This window comes from Cebus imitator, unplaced genomic scaffold, assembly GCF_001604975.1.
Source record: "Cebus imitator isolate Cc_AM_T3 unplaced genomic scaffold, Cebus_imitator-1.0 Scaffold385, whole genome shotgun sequence".
Classification (NCBI taxonomy): Eukaryota; Metazoa; Chordata; class Mammalia; order Primates; family Cebidae; genus Cebus; species Cebus imitator.
The window spans coordinates 1,738,678-1,752,895 of NW_016107700.1; the positions used below are offsets into that span (position 1 = coordinate 1,738,678).

The 14,218-nt window shown below is 48.0% G+C and overlaps 1 protein-coding gene across 2 annotated transcripts; it reads left to right on the forward strand.

Moving 5' to 3' along the window:
* The first annotated feature begins 326 nt into the window (after positions 1 to 326).
* On the forward strand, positions 327 to 7,388 carry MYCL (MYCL proto-oncogene, bHLH transcription factor). 2 transcript variants are annotated; one of them, XM_017507972.2, is made up of 3 exons: positions 327 to 518; positions 887 to 1,387; positions 4,368 to 7,388. In XM_017507972.2, exons 1-3 carry the CDS (start codon positions 434 to 436, stop codon positions 4,964 to 4,966), a joined length of 1,185 nt encoding a protein of 394 aa, XP_017363461.1. In that variant the 5' UTR covers positions 327 to 433; the 3' UTR covers positions 4,967 to 7,388. The 2 variants fall into 2 exon arrangements, with proteins under 2 accessions (XP_017363461.1, XP_017363460.1); XM_017507971.2 differs by having other exon boundaries at positions 329 to 518; positions 883 to 1,387.
* Positions 7,389 to 14,218: the final 6,830 nt, after the last annotated feature.

The window sequence follows — 14,218 nt, forward strand, 5'->3', positions numbered from 1 at the left end:
TAGTAGAGACGGGGTTTCACCATGTTGACCAGGATGGTCTCGATCTCTTGACCTCGTGATCCGCCCACCTCGGCCTCCCAAAGTGCTGGGATTACAGGCTTGAGCCACTGCGCCCGGCCTCCAGCGTGCAATTTATTTGGGGGCCTACCGGTGATAGAATGGAGCGGGCGAGCCTTGCCAGGAGGTGGGGCCGGCCCCACCTGTCGACTGCCCGGAGTGGGCAGGGAGGGGGCGGGGTTTGTCCCATAGGACCCGCCCCCAGTCCCCGGGTCCCGGGCGCGCGACGAGATATAAGGCTCAGGAAACAATGCGCCTGCAGCTCGCGCTCCCGCGCCCATCCCGAGAGCGTCCGGGCCGCCGTGCGCGAGCGAGGGAGCGGGCGCGCGCGCGGGGGGCGCGCTCGTGAGTGGGGGGCGCGCGCTCGGCGGCGCGCATGTGCCTGTGTGCGGGCTGCCGTGCTGCCCCGAACCGGCGGGGAGCCGGTCCGACCGCTCCAGGTGGAGGGCGGCGGGAGCGAGGTGAGGCTGCGGGTGGCCCGGGCACGGGCGCGGGTCCCGTGGTGCGGGCTGGCTGCAGGCTGCCTTCTGGGCACGGCGCGCCCCCGCCCGGCCCTGCCGGGCCCTGGGAGCTGCGCTCCGGGCGGCGCTGGCAAAGTTTGCTTTGAACTCGCTGTCCGCAGCCGGGTCCGCGCGCTGCGAGTGTCTTCCCCGGCCTTTCTGACCCGGGGTCCGGCTTCCCTGGACGCTAGGACTGGGCGCAGGCTGCAAGCCGGTGGGGTTGGGGAGGAACAAGAGCCTGGCAGCCGGCTGTGCCGAGGGACCCGGGGACGCTTCCTTCGCCCAGCCGGCACCCGGTCAGCACGTCCCCCCTTCCCTCCCGCAGGGAGCGGACATGGACTACGACTCGTACCAGCACTATTTCTACGACTATGACTGCGGGGAGGATTTCTACCGCTCCACGGCGCCCAGCGAGGACATCTGGAAGAAATTCGAGCTGGTGCCATCGCCCCCCACGTCACCGCCCTGGGGCTTGGGTCCGGGCGCAGGGGACCCAGCCCCCGGGATTGGTCACCCCGAGACGTGGCCCGGAGGGTGCGCCGGAGACGAAGCGGAATCCCGGGGCCACTCCAAAGGTTGGGGCAGGAACTACGCCTCCATCATCCGCCGTGACTGCATGTGGAGTGGCTTCTCGGCCCGAGAGCGGCTGGAGAGAGCGGTGAGCGACCGGCTCGCAGCTGGCGCGCCCCGGGGGAACCTGCCGAAGGCATCTGCCACCCCGGACTGCACTCCCAGCCTCGAAGCCGGCAACCCGGCGCCAGCTGCCCCCGGTCCCCTGGGCGAACCCAAGACCCAGGCCTGCTCCGGGTCCGAGAGCCCAAGCGACTCGGGTAAGGACCTCCCCGAGGCATTCAAGAGGGGGCCACCCATGGGTGGCCAAACTCTGCCCCAGCCTGAGGTCAGGCACTGGCTCTTCTCAGGTCCTTGGGCCATCTGCCCCTCTCTTTGGCTGAAGCTGCCCGTGTAGCCCCCAACAGTGTCTGTCTGGCACGTGGGTGTGTTGGTAAACAATTTGGAGAAGTGGCGTGGGAGCCAGCGTCCTTTTGATGATGGTTGGAGCCGCAGGGGACCAGGGTTGTGTGGTGAGGTTTGGCACTTAGAGAGGACAATACTGGGGTTGGACTGTAAGGGATTTCTGTCTTAAGGAGTCTGGAAGGGGTTCCCTTAAGAGTCACTCCCAAACCTGAAGTTTTTTTTCTGCTGCCTCTTTCCCTGGGAAACTCACACTCCCCTAAGGGGAGAAGCCGAGAGCCTTTTGTGCAAAGCCAAAGCCTTCATCCTTTTAATAAAAACCTAGGTGTCCAGTTGGCCTTACTTTAAAATGCCAATAATGAATGCCCTCTTCTTGTGCCTCCCCACCACCACTTACCACTTGTGCATTGGTGAGACAGGGAGGGAGGAATGAACACTCCCCATTAAGAGATGGAAAAACTGAGGCTTAGAGATAGTAAATCACTACAAGTCAGTTCCAGCTTTCTGCCATCTAGCCAGCCCCTCTTCCCCAATGCTCCATTCCAACCAGGTACCTCTTTCTTGATGTTTAGGTCTTTGTGGTACCTTATCTTAGAAGCATTATACCTTGCCTTGCTGTTTGTCCTGAGATGGAAAAGTGTCCTTCCCGCTCCCTCTCAATACAGCTCCAGCTTTAGCTGCTCCCTTGCATTCCACAAATATTCACTGGCTCCTACTTTGTGGCAACCTGTGAGCTAGGTTCTGGGGTCAAGGCCATAGAGCTCCAGGCACTCCTCTCCCATCCTTGATGCAAGTGCAAACCTCGCTGAGGCAAACTGGGGCATCCTGTGACACCAGACTACATTGTACTTATTCCAGCATCTTAGACCTCCGCACCCATGAGAAGTACTGAAGAGGGTACTTTTGTAGAGTGTAGGCTGGTGACATATAAATCAGGACCAAGAAAACTCACTGTAGCCTTTAAGAATAACTTTTACATGACCATTTGATAGGGAACCGGGGGATGGGTTATGGAAGTTGTCATACACTTGAGAGGAAAAATAGGATAACAAGAAAAATTAAAAGTCTTTTTTTTTTTCCCAGTCCACTGCATTAAGGTCGTTTTTAACCGGCTTGCTTTCTACACCAAGAGTTTATGTTTGTTTAATGGCTGGAAAGGGAATCTTGAGATCAAAAACCCAATAAAGATGTATCTCCACAACGGCTGGTGGAGTGGTAGAATGGAAAGGGCATTGTTTGGAAGTTTGGACATTTTAGTTTGAGATCCAGAACATTACAAAGGCGATGTGTGGACTTGGTTTATCTTGGCCTCAGTTTCCCCATTTGCACACGATGGGGTTGGACTTGATTATTCTGCTGAAGACATTTCCTTTTCTGGGTAGAGTAAGACATTACTCTCTGAAAGGGAGAGTGGTGTCTTAAATTATTTCTTCCTTAGATAGAATTTTCCTGAGCCATGAGGCTTACCACTGAAAATTAAAGGTTTGGGATGTAGAGAAGCCTGCTGAATCATTTTCTGACCTACCCTTTAACCTGAACCTGTTTGTGAGCTCCTGGTTCACTCACAGGCCACATGGCCCGGAACAAAATGCAACAGATTGCAAACAATGAGGCGGGGGTGGGGAAAGTGATTGGCAGTAGAGCTTAGCCAATAGGGGCTAGGGGCTGGGTAAGCCCGCATTCCAAACCCAGCATAATCAGCCAATCATGGGCTTTGGGGCCAGGAGGGCTGAATGGTCAGGTTTTATTAATGGAGAAATAATGCGATTGTCCACACAATGGAAGCCGTCCTGACAAAGGGGCTCAAGCTTCCTGATATGCAAAGAAGCTGAGAACGGAGCTCTTCTGTTGTCAGGCCGAGATGCATTAAAGTGGACTTCTGTGTGGAGGCTGCAAAACGTGTGGAGCAGGAGGAGAGTTTTCTTCCAATTGCCCCTCTCCTGGTTAGGTTAACATAAGAGACCTTCAAGCCAGTGAATTAAATTAAGGGCATTTCCAGGTGTCTCCAGGTCCCTGGTGTTTTGGGCCCCGTATCTGGGGCATTCTGCTGCCCAGTCTCTGCCTCTGGTGCAGGTAGTTTGGAAATGGTTGCTTGTACCTTTGTGAAGTTCCTGCAGTCTCACCAACCTATGATTACAAATCTAACCTTCTGGTCCAGGGAAGGAGGTGGGGCAGGCGACCTATAAATGATGGATGACTTTAGAAATCCATTGAACCCAGGAGCAAAATGCTCCTTAGGGAAACCCTTTCCCTCCCCTCTGTGGGTGAAGAGGGATGGCTTGTAGCCCTCCCTTCTCTGAATCTTCAGCTGAAAGGGATGGCAGAATAGAGAGGTGGGGGAATAATAGGATTTATAACTTGTGAAAAGTAACAATTCCCCAAGTGCAGGCTGTGCTGGGCAGGAACAAAGGGCAGCTCTGCCCACAGACCCCTCATTTACAATTCTGATGGGGCATGAAAGAGCCCGACTGGGGAAGATCTTTATAGCTAAACTCTGTCCCAGGCTGGTAGCTCTTTCTCTCCATCCCCTCCATGGGGGAGGGGAAAGCCTTTGCAGACTGGGGGCTGTTGGCTTGGGTCTGTCTTTTGTTCTTATCTAAGCCTTGCTGTGCAAAAGGAAATTGGAGAATATTTTCCTTCTTGCTAATGTCCCCTCCTTTCCTTCACTGTCCCCTTTCCCCATTACAAATGAGTCCACTTTCTGCTCACCTCCATTTGTTTAATTGGAAAAATGTCACCTACCTTCCCAAGCTCCGATATAGACAGCTAAAGCTGTAGGGTCTATGTTTGTGTTTCTCATGGGATGTGTTTCTTCTCTTGATCTCTTTTCTGGGACAGAGAATGAAGAAATCGATATTGTGACAGTAGAGAAGAGGCAGTCTCTGGCTATTCGGAAGCCAGTCACCATCACGGTGCGAGCAGACCCTCTGGATCCCTGCATGAAGCACTTCCACATCTCCATCCATCAGCAACAGCACAACTATGCTGCCCGTTTTCCTCCAGAAAGCTGCTCCCAAGAAGAGGCTCCAGAGGGGGGTCCCCAAGAGGAGGCTCTGGAGAGAGATGCTCCAGGGGAAAAGGAAGATGAGGAGGATGAAGAGATTGTGAGCCCCCCACCTGTAGAAAGTGAGGCTACCCAGTCCTGCCACCCCAAACCTGTCAGTTCTGATACTGAGGATGTGACCAAGAGGAAGAACCACAACTTCCTGGAGCGCAAGAGGCGGAATGACCTGCGTTCTCGGTTCTTGGCCCTGAGGGACCAGGTGCCCACCCTGGCCAGCTGCTCTAAGGCCCCTAAAGTAGTGATCCTAAGCAAGGCCTTGGAATACTTGCAAGCCCTTGTGGGGGCTGAGAAGAGGATGGCTACGGAGAAAAGGCAGCTCCGATGCCGGCAGCAGCAATTGCAGAAAAGAATTGCATACCTCAGTGGCTACTAACTGACCAAAAAGCCTCATTGTTCTGTCTTACAAAGACACAAGTTTATTTTTTAACCTCCCTCTTCCCTTTAGTAATTTGCACATTTTGGTTATGGCGAGACAGTCTGGACAGTAGATCCCAGAATGCATTGCAGCCGGTGCACACAATAAAGGCTTGCATTCTTGGAAACCTTGAAACCCAGCTCTCCCTCTTCCCTGACTCATGGGAGTGCTGTATGTTCTCTGGCGCCTTTGGCTTCCCAGCAGGCAGCTGACTGAGGAGCCTTGGGGTCTGCCTAGCTCACTAGCTCTGAAGAAAAGGCTGACAGATGCTATGCAACAGGTGGTGGATGTTGTCAGGGGCTCCAGCCTGCATGAAATCTCACACTCTGCATGAGCTTTAGGCTAGGAAAGGATGCTCCCAACTGGTGTCTCTGGGGTGACGCAAGGACAGCTGGGCCTGGATGCTCTCCCTGAGGCTCCTTTTTCCAGAAGATACTTGAGCTGTCTTAGGTGACAAGAAGCTCGCAGACTTGATTAACATGGACCATTACCTCACTGTCAGACACTTTACAGTAGCCGAGGAGTTGGAAACCTTTAATATATATATAAAATGATGTTAGCTGACCCCCTTCCTCCCACTCTAAATGCTGCGACCCTGGGAATATTTAAAGAGCTTGGCCTCCAGATTCTTTGAGTCAGAGCCCTCTGGGCCCTCTCTGAGGGAGGGACCTTTCTTTCCTCACAAGGGACTTTTTGTTTCATTATGCCTTTGTTATGCAATGGGCTCTACAGCACCCTTTCCCACAGGTCAGAAATATTTCCCCAAGACATAGGGAAATAGGTCCTAGCCTGGGGCCTGGGGAAAGCTTGGAGTCCTGGCTCGTGAACTTGATCCCTGCCCACGTGTTTTAAGAGGGGCACCTGAGGCCCAATCTTTTCTTGAGGCAGGTGTAAGACACCTCAGAGGGAGAACTGTACTGCTTCCTCTTCCCACCTGCTTCTCATTTCAGTCTTTGCAAGTTTGAAGTTCTAGAACCATGCAAATCTGTCCTTCTTGTGCAACTCCAAGGAACTTGCTGGCTCTGCAGCCACCCTTGGGCCCCAGTCAGCCTGCCATGAATCAGATCTCTTTCCCAGAATCTGGGCCTTTCTGAAGTTTTGGGGAGAGCCATTCTGGATCCAGTGCTCCAGAAGGTGGACTTGCTTCTGGTGGGTTTTAAAGGAGCCCCCAGGAGATATGCTTAGCCAACCATGATGAATCCATCATGGTTGCCTCAGCTGGACTTGGCAGCTCCAAGTGGAATCCAGGTACAGCCTCCAGTCTGAGAAAGTCACCCAACCTAGCAGTTGTCATGTGGGTAACCACAGGCATCTCTAGGCCTGTCTTAGAAGAAGGACCAGCAGCCCCTCCAGAACTCTGCCCAGGATAGCAGGTGCCTCCTGGCTCTGGGTTTGGGAGTCGGGGTGGGTAAGGGGTGGTAAGTACTATATGTGGCTCTGGAAAACCAGCTGCTACTTCCAAATCTATTGTCCATAATGGTCTCTTTCTGAGGTTGCTTCTTGGCCTCAAAGGACCCCAGGGGATGTTTGGAAATAGCCTCTGTAACCTTCTGGAACATGGTTTACAAAAGCCAGCTGACTTTGGAACTGTCTATGGAGGACAGTTTGGGTGTAGGTTACTGATGTCTCACCTGAATAGCTTGTGTTTTATAAGCTGCTGTTGAGTATCATGCTGGGGGGGAGTCTTTTTTTTTTTTTTTTAATATTGTATTTTTGTATGCCTTTTGCAAAGTGGTGTTAACTGTTTTTGTACAAGAAAAAAACTCTTGGGCAATTCTCCTGTTGCAAGGGTCTGATTTATTTTGAAAGGAAAGTTCACCAGAAATTTTGTATTTAGTTGTGATTACTGATTGCCTGATTTTAAAATGTTGCCTTCTGGGACATCTTCAATAAAAGATTTCTCAAACATGTCAGAGTGGGGCAGCTTATGCCACCTGAGTCCTCCCGAACCATGGAAAACTATTTCAGGGTAGCCACAAGTGATCGAGAGGGTTGCCTTTCCTTAACCATGTTGCTAACCTGGTCATTCCACTCTGGGTTCCTGAAATGCCATTTCAGACATGTCGAAACAATGTAGGCTCAGTACTCAGTGAACACTGAATTCTCTTGTGAATGGCAAAGAGTGCTGAATTTGTACTTTAGAAAGCTTGAAATCCTGGCTCCACCACTTCTGCGGCCTTTAGCGTTATCTTTCTGAGTCCTAGTTTCCTTATCAGTAAAATGGGGATAAATGCTACTTCACTGGGTTTTTGCAGGTATTAAATGAAGTGGTAGACTTTAAACTGCTTTCTTAACTGTAAAGCCTAATACTCTTTAGGATAGTATTATTCTTATCTTAGTGGTATGATCTTCTGCAAGATGTCTCTTAAATTTTTTTCTGAGAATTTTTGTTGCAATGTACTTTTTTCTTACAGAAAGATAGTTTTAAAATTCTTTTTCCTGGCTGGGTGCAGTGGCTCATGCCTGTAATCCCAGCAATTTGGGAGGCCAAGGCAGGCAGACTGCTTGAGCTCAGGAGTTTAAGGCCAGCCTGGGCAACATGGCAAAAACCTATGTCTACAAAAAATACAAACATTATCCATGCATGGTGGCACATGCCTGTAGTCCCAACCACTCGGGAGGCTGAGGTGGGAGGATGGCTTGAGTCCGGGAGGCAGAGATTGCAGTGAGCCTAGATCACAGCACTGCACTCCAGCCTGGGCAACAGAGTCAGACCCTGTCTCAAAAAAAAAAATTCTTCTTCCCTTAATTAATGAAAGTTTAAGCTTAATTTCCCTCCCATAGTTCTCATAAACTTGCTGTAAATGCAAGAGAGGAATTCAGTAATAGCTGTTCCTCGTAGGGCACTGCTTATGTTTGAACACTTTGCCATATCAACCATGTGTCAGGGCTACAGATGAGGAAACTGAGGTTCTAAGAGTAAACAAAGCTATGCAAATTCACAAGCTTGTAAGTTGTGATTTGAAACCAGCTCTGCGTATTCCAGAGCAAGAGGTCTTAGCCACTACATTACGATGATCAGCTTGTTGGTTAGCACAGAGTATATGGAGTAGGTAAACATGGAAGTCCATCACTTAACTGCTTGTTGGAACTCTCTCTCTTTGGGGCTACTGTGCCTGCCACTTAGTGGGATGAAACAGAACAAATGTCCCACCAGCAACTCTGAGGCATATGTGTGCTGGATGGGATAGTCTTGCTGCAAAAAAGCCCCCTCTGGGGCTGAAAAGAAAACAGTTGCTGTTCAGGGTGGCCATAAGCATCATGGTGAAAGAAGGCAGCTTTGGCTTTGCCTCCACTAACTCCTCCTTACAGATGGGACTTGGGTTAGTATTGCCCACCTGGATTCTTATGGAGCCTCAGTAGGGTCAAAAAGCTCCTCTTAATTCCTCACATTTACAAAATTATCCTTTTGTGACCTTCCAACCTGGTAAGTAAGCAATATCTGCCTGATGGTACTGGAGCCCAGAGAGTTTTCTTGCTCAAAATCACATAGCAAAATCAGGATCCCAAGCCCAGTTTTCTATCAGGTAATCTTTTTCCACTTGTCCCCCACTGCACAAAGGTAACAAACTCAGAACCTAAGAAGCTGTTTGGTAAAACCGACATAGATTATTGGAACTCTTTTCTTAAAACTCCCAGTGTATTTATCTTCCTTTTTTGAGGCCACTGGTCAAGAGTCTGGTTTGTAGAACATATCCCCCTTTACTGGACCTTGAAATAATTCAATAAAAAATTTTGAAAGCACTTAGTACAATAGTATGGACCCATGGGTACAGGCATGAATGTTAGTAGCTTTGCGTATCTTAATTCTTACAGTAACCTGGAGAGCAGGGTGCTGTCAGCCCCATTCCACAGATAAGCCAACTGAAGATCAGAGACATTTAAGTCATTTGTCTAAGCCCACACAGCTAGTACCAGCTGCCTGATTCCAAGCTTCAGCTCTTTTTGAGTCAACTCTGCTGAGAAAGAAGTGGGAATAAAGCCATCTCCTGGGGGAAGGGAGGGTGTTTCTGGAATGCGAAGTATTTTAAGCTCCTTCCTAGCTCATTTCTACAGACTCCTACCTCTATCTTTGTCTGAAAATAGCCAGGAGTTTATTCCTGGATTTCAGAAGACAATTTCTACAAATTAGGTTTGTCTCTGAATAATGCACTTAAGGGATCACACTCCCAACTCAGAATGTAGACGATACGGGGTGACCCAGAAGCCACACTTGGTGCAAAGAGAGGAGGACATCGTCTCTGTCAGACAATAAAAGGCTAAAGTGTATGCTTAACTTCTGCTTCTGTTGGCAGTTATTTTGGGAAACTGAGACAGGTTGAACTATCTTAGACGTGCTGAATTTCTCTACAGTGCTCCCGAAGTCAGGATATTCCAGAATATTAACTTTAAAAGGGGAAAAAGGTTGGGGATGGCTTTTTTGATCTGTGATAAGTGATAGGAGGGAGTGTGAGAGAGGTTCCTTTTTAAGGATAAGATAACCAGCTGAGAGATGACTGATGACTGGGCGACTGGGAAGGGGGAAGGAGGAGGTGTCTAAATGTGTCAGCTAGAGTTCTGTTGATTGGTGTGTAGGCATTTCTACCGTAAGCCCAGTGGGCGTCTTTTGTTAATGTCTGTTTGTTTACACTCCAGCCAAAGGGAGTAACTGTATTAATGTTACCATTGTGGCAAGGAAATGTAAATATTTTAAAAAGAAAATCTCTAATCAGGTGTGTTATTAAATGATTGGGCTCAGTACCAGGGGTCTAGTAGGTGCTCAGTAAATAATGGATTGCCTTTCAACTTGTGGGATGCAGTATGATTAAGTGGTCACCCACACCCAACAGGTCTCAGTTCCAAATCTTGGCCCTGCATTTTCTTGACCTTGGGCAAGTTATTAACCTCTCCTAACCCTCGTTTTCTTATCTATAAAATAGGTAGAAATAGTAGCATGTGCTTCATTGGGTCATCAGAACGATAGTAAGTGCTCAGTAAATGATTAGTATTATTTAAACCATGTTAACTAGCCACACTTGGAATACAGATTAGTAGTATTTGAAAGGTGATAGAAGGAATTGGTAAAATAAGAAACCTTCAGGAGGCTGAGGCAGGAGAATTGCCTGAACCCAGGAGGCGGAGGTTGCGGTGAGCCAAGATCGCGCCATTGCACTCCAGCCTGGGTAACATGAGTGAAACTCCGTCTCAAAAAAAAAAAAAAAAAAAAGAAAACTTCTCAGAGTGCACATATTGTTGCTTCAAGAGGTGGTTAATTATTAGGAAAGGAATAGCCAGGTTTGGGGAGCTTGTGATAAACAGAGGAGGAGGGAGAGCAAAGACTGGAGCCTCAAACTGGTTCACAGCATCCACAGCCCGTGGCCAGCAAAGATTGTGCATCAGCAAAGCCATTGCACATACGAACCCTCTACTTTTCCTTACCGGGCGTCATGGTGCCTTTACACTAAGCTAGAGTCAACTGACTCCATTTAGTCATTAATGCTTATCTTGTTAAGATCGCAATTCTCAAATCTGAATGTGTCTTAAAAATCTACCCACCCTAGGTCTGGGCCAGGAATCTGCATTGCTAACAAGCAAGCAGGCAGGTGAATTCCTAAGGCCACACTTAGAAAAACATTCGCATAAGGGGTTGGAGCCCAGGTTTTGCAAAGATAAAAAGTATTAACAGAAGGTGGTATAGATGCCATAGTATAACGGTTAAGAACAAGGACTTGGGGTCAGGCAGTGACTCATGCCTTTGGGAGGCTGAGGTGGGAGGATCACTTGAGTTCAGGAGTTTGAGACCAGCCTGGGCAACATAGCAAAATCCCATTTCTACTAAAAAAAAAAAAAAAAAAAAAAAAAAAAAAAAAAAGCTGGCACGAAGGCTGACACTGAGGTGGGAGGGTCACTTGAGCCCAGGAGTTTGAGGAGGCTGCAGTGAGGGAGGCTGCCCAATTATAGAATCAGGCCACTTCACTTCACTCCAGCCTGAGCAACAGAGTGAGACCCTACCTCTAAACAACAACAACAACAAACAAGGACTTGGGGTTACTACCTGTGTGATATTGGGCAAATCGTTCAATCTCTGTGAGTCCCACAAGTATCCTTCTTCTGTTAAATGGAGATAATAATGACATCTATGTTACAGGACTGTTGTGAAGATTAACGGAGTTGTTACATGTAAAGTGCTTAGAACAGTGCCAGCTACGTAGTGAGAGTAACATGTTTGCAATGATACATGAAGCATGGTTCCTTCCTTCTGGAAGTTTATAAGCATGGAAACATAATCAGAAAACATTCTGGTCTGAAGAAATAATAACAATAAAGAGATCACAAACATGATCACAAAATAAGGCAATATGTGTCTCAAAGAAGGGCTATGAGCCTCAGAAGGGGAAGAGAACATTTTGTTTTGAGCCATCATGAAAGATTTGTTGGAAATTGTGACATTAACCAGAACTAGAAGTACAGATAGTGTTTGGCTAAGTAAAAAGAAGGATGTTCTAGGCTAAGAGAATAGCTTTGGGAAAGAGCAGTTAAGAAGGTTGTATCAAATCTGGTCTGATTTGCTGGCTGGGTAGTCTCATTTTTACAAAATAAAGAGAATTGTACTAGATTTCTAAGGGGATCCTTTCAATAGCAAACATCCTCTTGTGATTCTTTGAAATAGGGAAGTCAGGCGAAGAAACTGATTGTGGTTTGGGACATGATGAAATTAAGGTGATGGGGTCATCCAAAATGAAGTACCTAGCAAGTTGAAAATGTGATATTGAGGCTTTAGAAAGGGATTTAAATGGAAGATACAGGCTTAAGACTCATCAGGATATAAATATGGCCAGGTGAAGTGGCTCATGCCTATAATCCTAGCACTTTGGGAGGCTGAGGCAGAAGGATCACTTGAAGTCAGAAGTTCAAGGTCAGCCTGGGCAACACAGTAAGACCGTGTCTCCACAAAAGATAAATAAATTAAAAAGCCGTTTTTCTTAATTTATGCATTTGTTTTTGAGACAGAGTCTTGTTCTGTTGCCCAGGCTGGAGTGCAATGGCACAATCTCGGCTCACTGCAACCTCTGCCTCCCAGGTTCAAGCGATTCTCCTGCCTCAGCCTCCGGAGTAGCTGAGATTACAGGCATGTGCTATCACGTCTGGCTAATTTTTGTGTTTTTAGTAGAGATGAGGTTTCACCATGCTGGCCAGGCTGGTCTCGAACTCCTGACCTTAGGTGATCCGCCCACCTCAGCATCCCAAAGTGCTGGGATTCCAGGTGTGAGCCACCGCACTGGGCCCTAAAAAGCTGTTATCTTGATACTGGGAAGCTGAGGCTGGAGGATCACTTGGGGCTATACCCGTGATTAAGGCCCAGAATACCAAGCTAAGAGAAAGAGAAAGGACCAGGGAAGTAAAGGACAGAGCTCAAAAGAGCGATGAGATTAGAATTGGAAAGGACCTCTGATGGCTTTTTCCCTTTTGCATCTCCGCCACCCTGATTTTGCAGCCTTCAGGGATCCTCTGCTGGGTTGCAGGCTATCTTAGCGGGCTCTACAGGCCAGAAGTAAGCTCCCTTTGAGAACATTCTGGTGTGCTCTGGAGCAAACTCTAAAACTTAACTTTAGGTGTAACATAAGCCCTGTAGCAAAGTCAGCTCTACTCTCTTCTTCATCTCGCTTGCTTTGAGCAATTCTGATGTTCCCCAAAATTCAAATTTGAATTGGCCAATAGCCAACGGAAATAGTAATGTAAATAGCAATTTACTGACCCAATGTAAGATATTGTGATTACTCATAGGCACTGTACTAGGGGATGGAGATATTGTCATCCCCTCCCCAACACCAAAATTCATGTTCTTGCAGAACTGTGAAGGTGACCTTATTCAGAAATAGGGTCTTCGCAGATGTAATCAAGTTAAGATGAGGTCATACTGGATTAGGACGTGCCCAAATTCAATCACCGATGTCCCAAGAAGAGGGAAATTTGAACACAGACACACACAGAGGGAAAACATCCATGTGAAGACAGAGGTAGAGATCAGGGTTATGCTACCACAAAACAAGGAACAACGAAAGACTGCTGGCAACCACCAGAAGCCAGAGGAGGAAGGGAAGGATTCTTCCCTAGAGGGAAGCATGGGAACTTGGCCCTGTGGACACCTTGATTTCAGGCTTGTAGCCTCCAGAACCACGAGAAAATAAATTTCTCTCTCTCATTTTTTTTTTTTTTTTTTTTTTTGAGATAAAAGAGTCTGGCTTTGTGGCCCAGGCTGGAGTGCAGCCACGCAATCTCTGCTAACTGCAACCTCTGCCTCCTGGGTTCAAGTGATTCTCATGCCTCAGCCCTGCCCCTGACTGTGTAGATGGGACTATAGTCCCACATCACCACGCCCAGCTAATTTTTGTATTATTAGTAGAGATGAGGTTTCGCCATGTTGGCCCGGCTGGTATTGAACTCCTGGCCTCCTGCCTTGGCCTCCCAGAGTGCTGGGATTACAGGTGTGAACCACCATGCCCTGCCAGTTTCCCATGAAGTTTGTGGTAATGTATGACAGGCCTTGGAATCTAATATAAGAACCATGTTCATCATAAAATATCTCCCACAAGAAATATATATATATATATATATATATTTAGCGTTTAAAAAATGAATTTTATTGTTTGAATTTTACAAGTAGTCTTTAGGGGCCTCAAACAAGAACTCTGTTGCAAAACTCTAATAAATAGCTTGCCCCAAGTTCCCAAACAAAGTATTTTTTATCTGGGGCAGCTAATTAGCATGAAGATTGGACTGCAAAAGCATCTAAGGTTGTACCAAGAAGCTTGTTGGCCATGTGCGGTGGCTGACACCTGTAATCCTAAGCTCTTTGGGAGTCTGAGGCAGGTGGATTCGTTGAGGCCAGTAGTTCAAGACTAGCCTGGCCAACATGGCAAAACCTCGTTTCTATTATAAACTTTTATAAATAAATTTTTAAAAAGCTAGTGCTTGTCTTTGACCAAACTTTCTTTTTTTTTTGAGACAGAGTTTCGCTCTTGTTACCCAGGCTGGAGTGCAATGGCGCGATCTTGGCTCACCGCCACCTCCACCTCCTGGGTTCAGGCAATTCTCCTGCCTCAGCCTCCTCAGTAGCTGGGATTACAGGCACGCGCCACCATGCCCAGCGAATTTTTTGTATTTTTAGTAGAGACAGGGTTTCACCATGTTGACCAGGATGGTCTCGATCTCTTGACCTCGTGATCCACC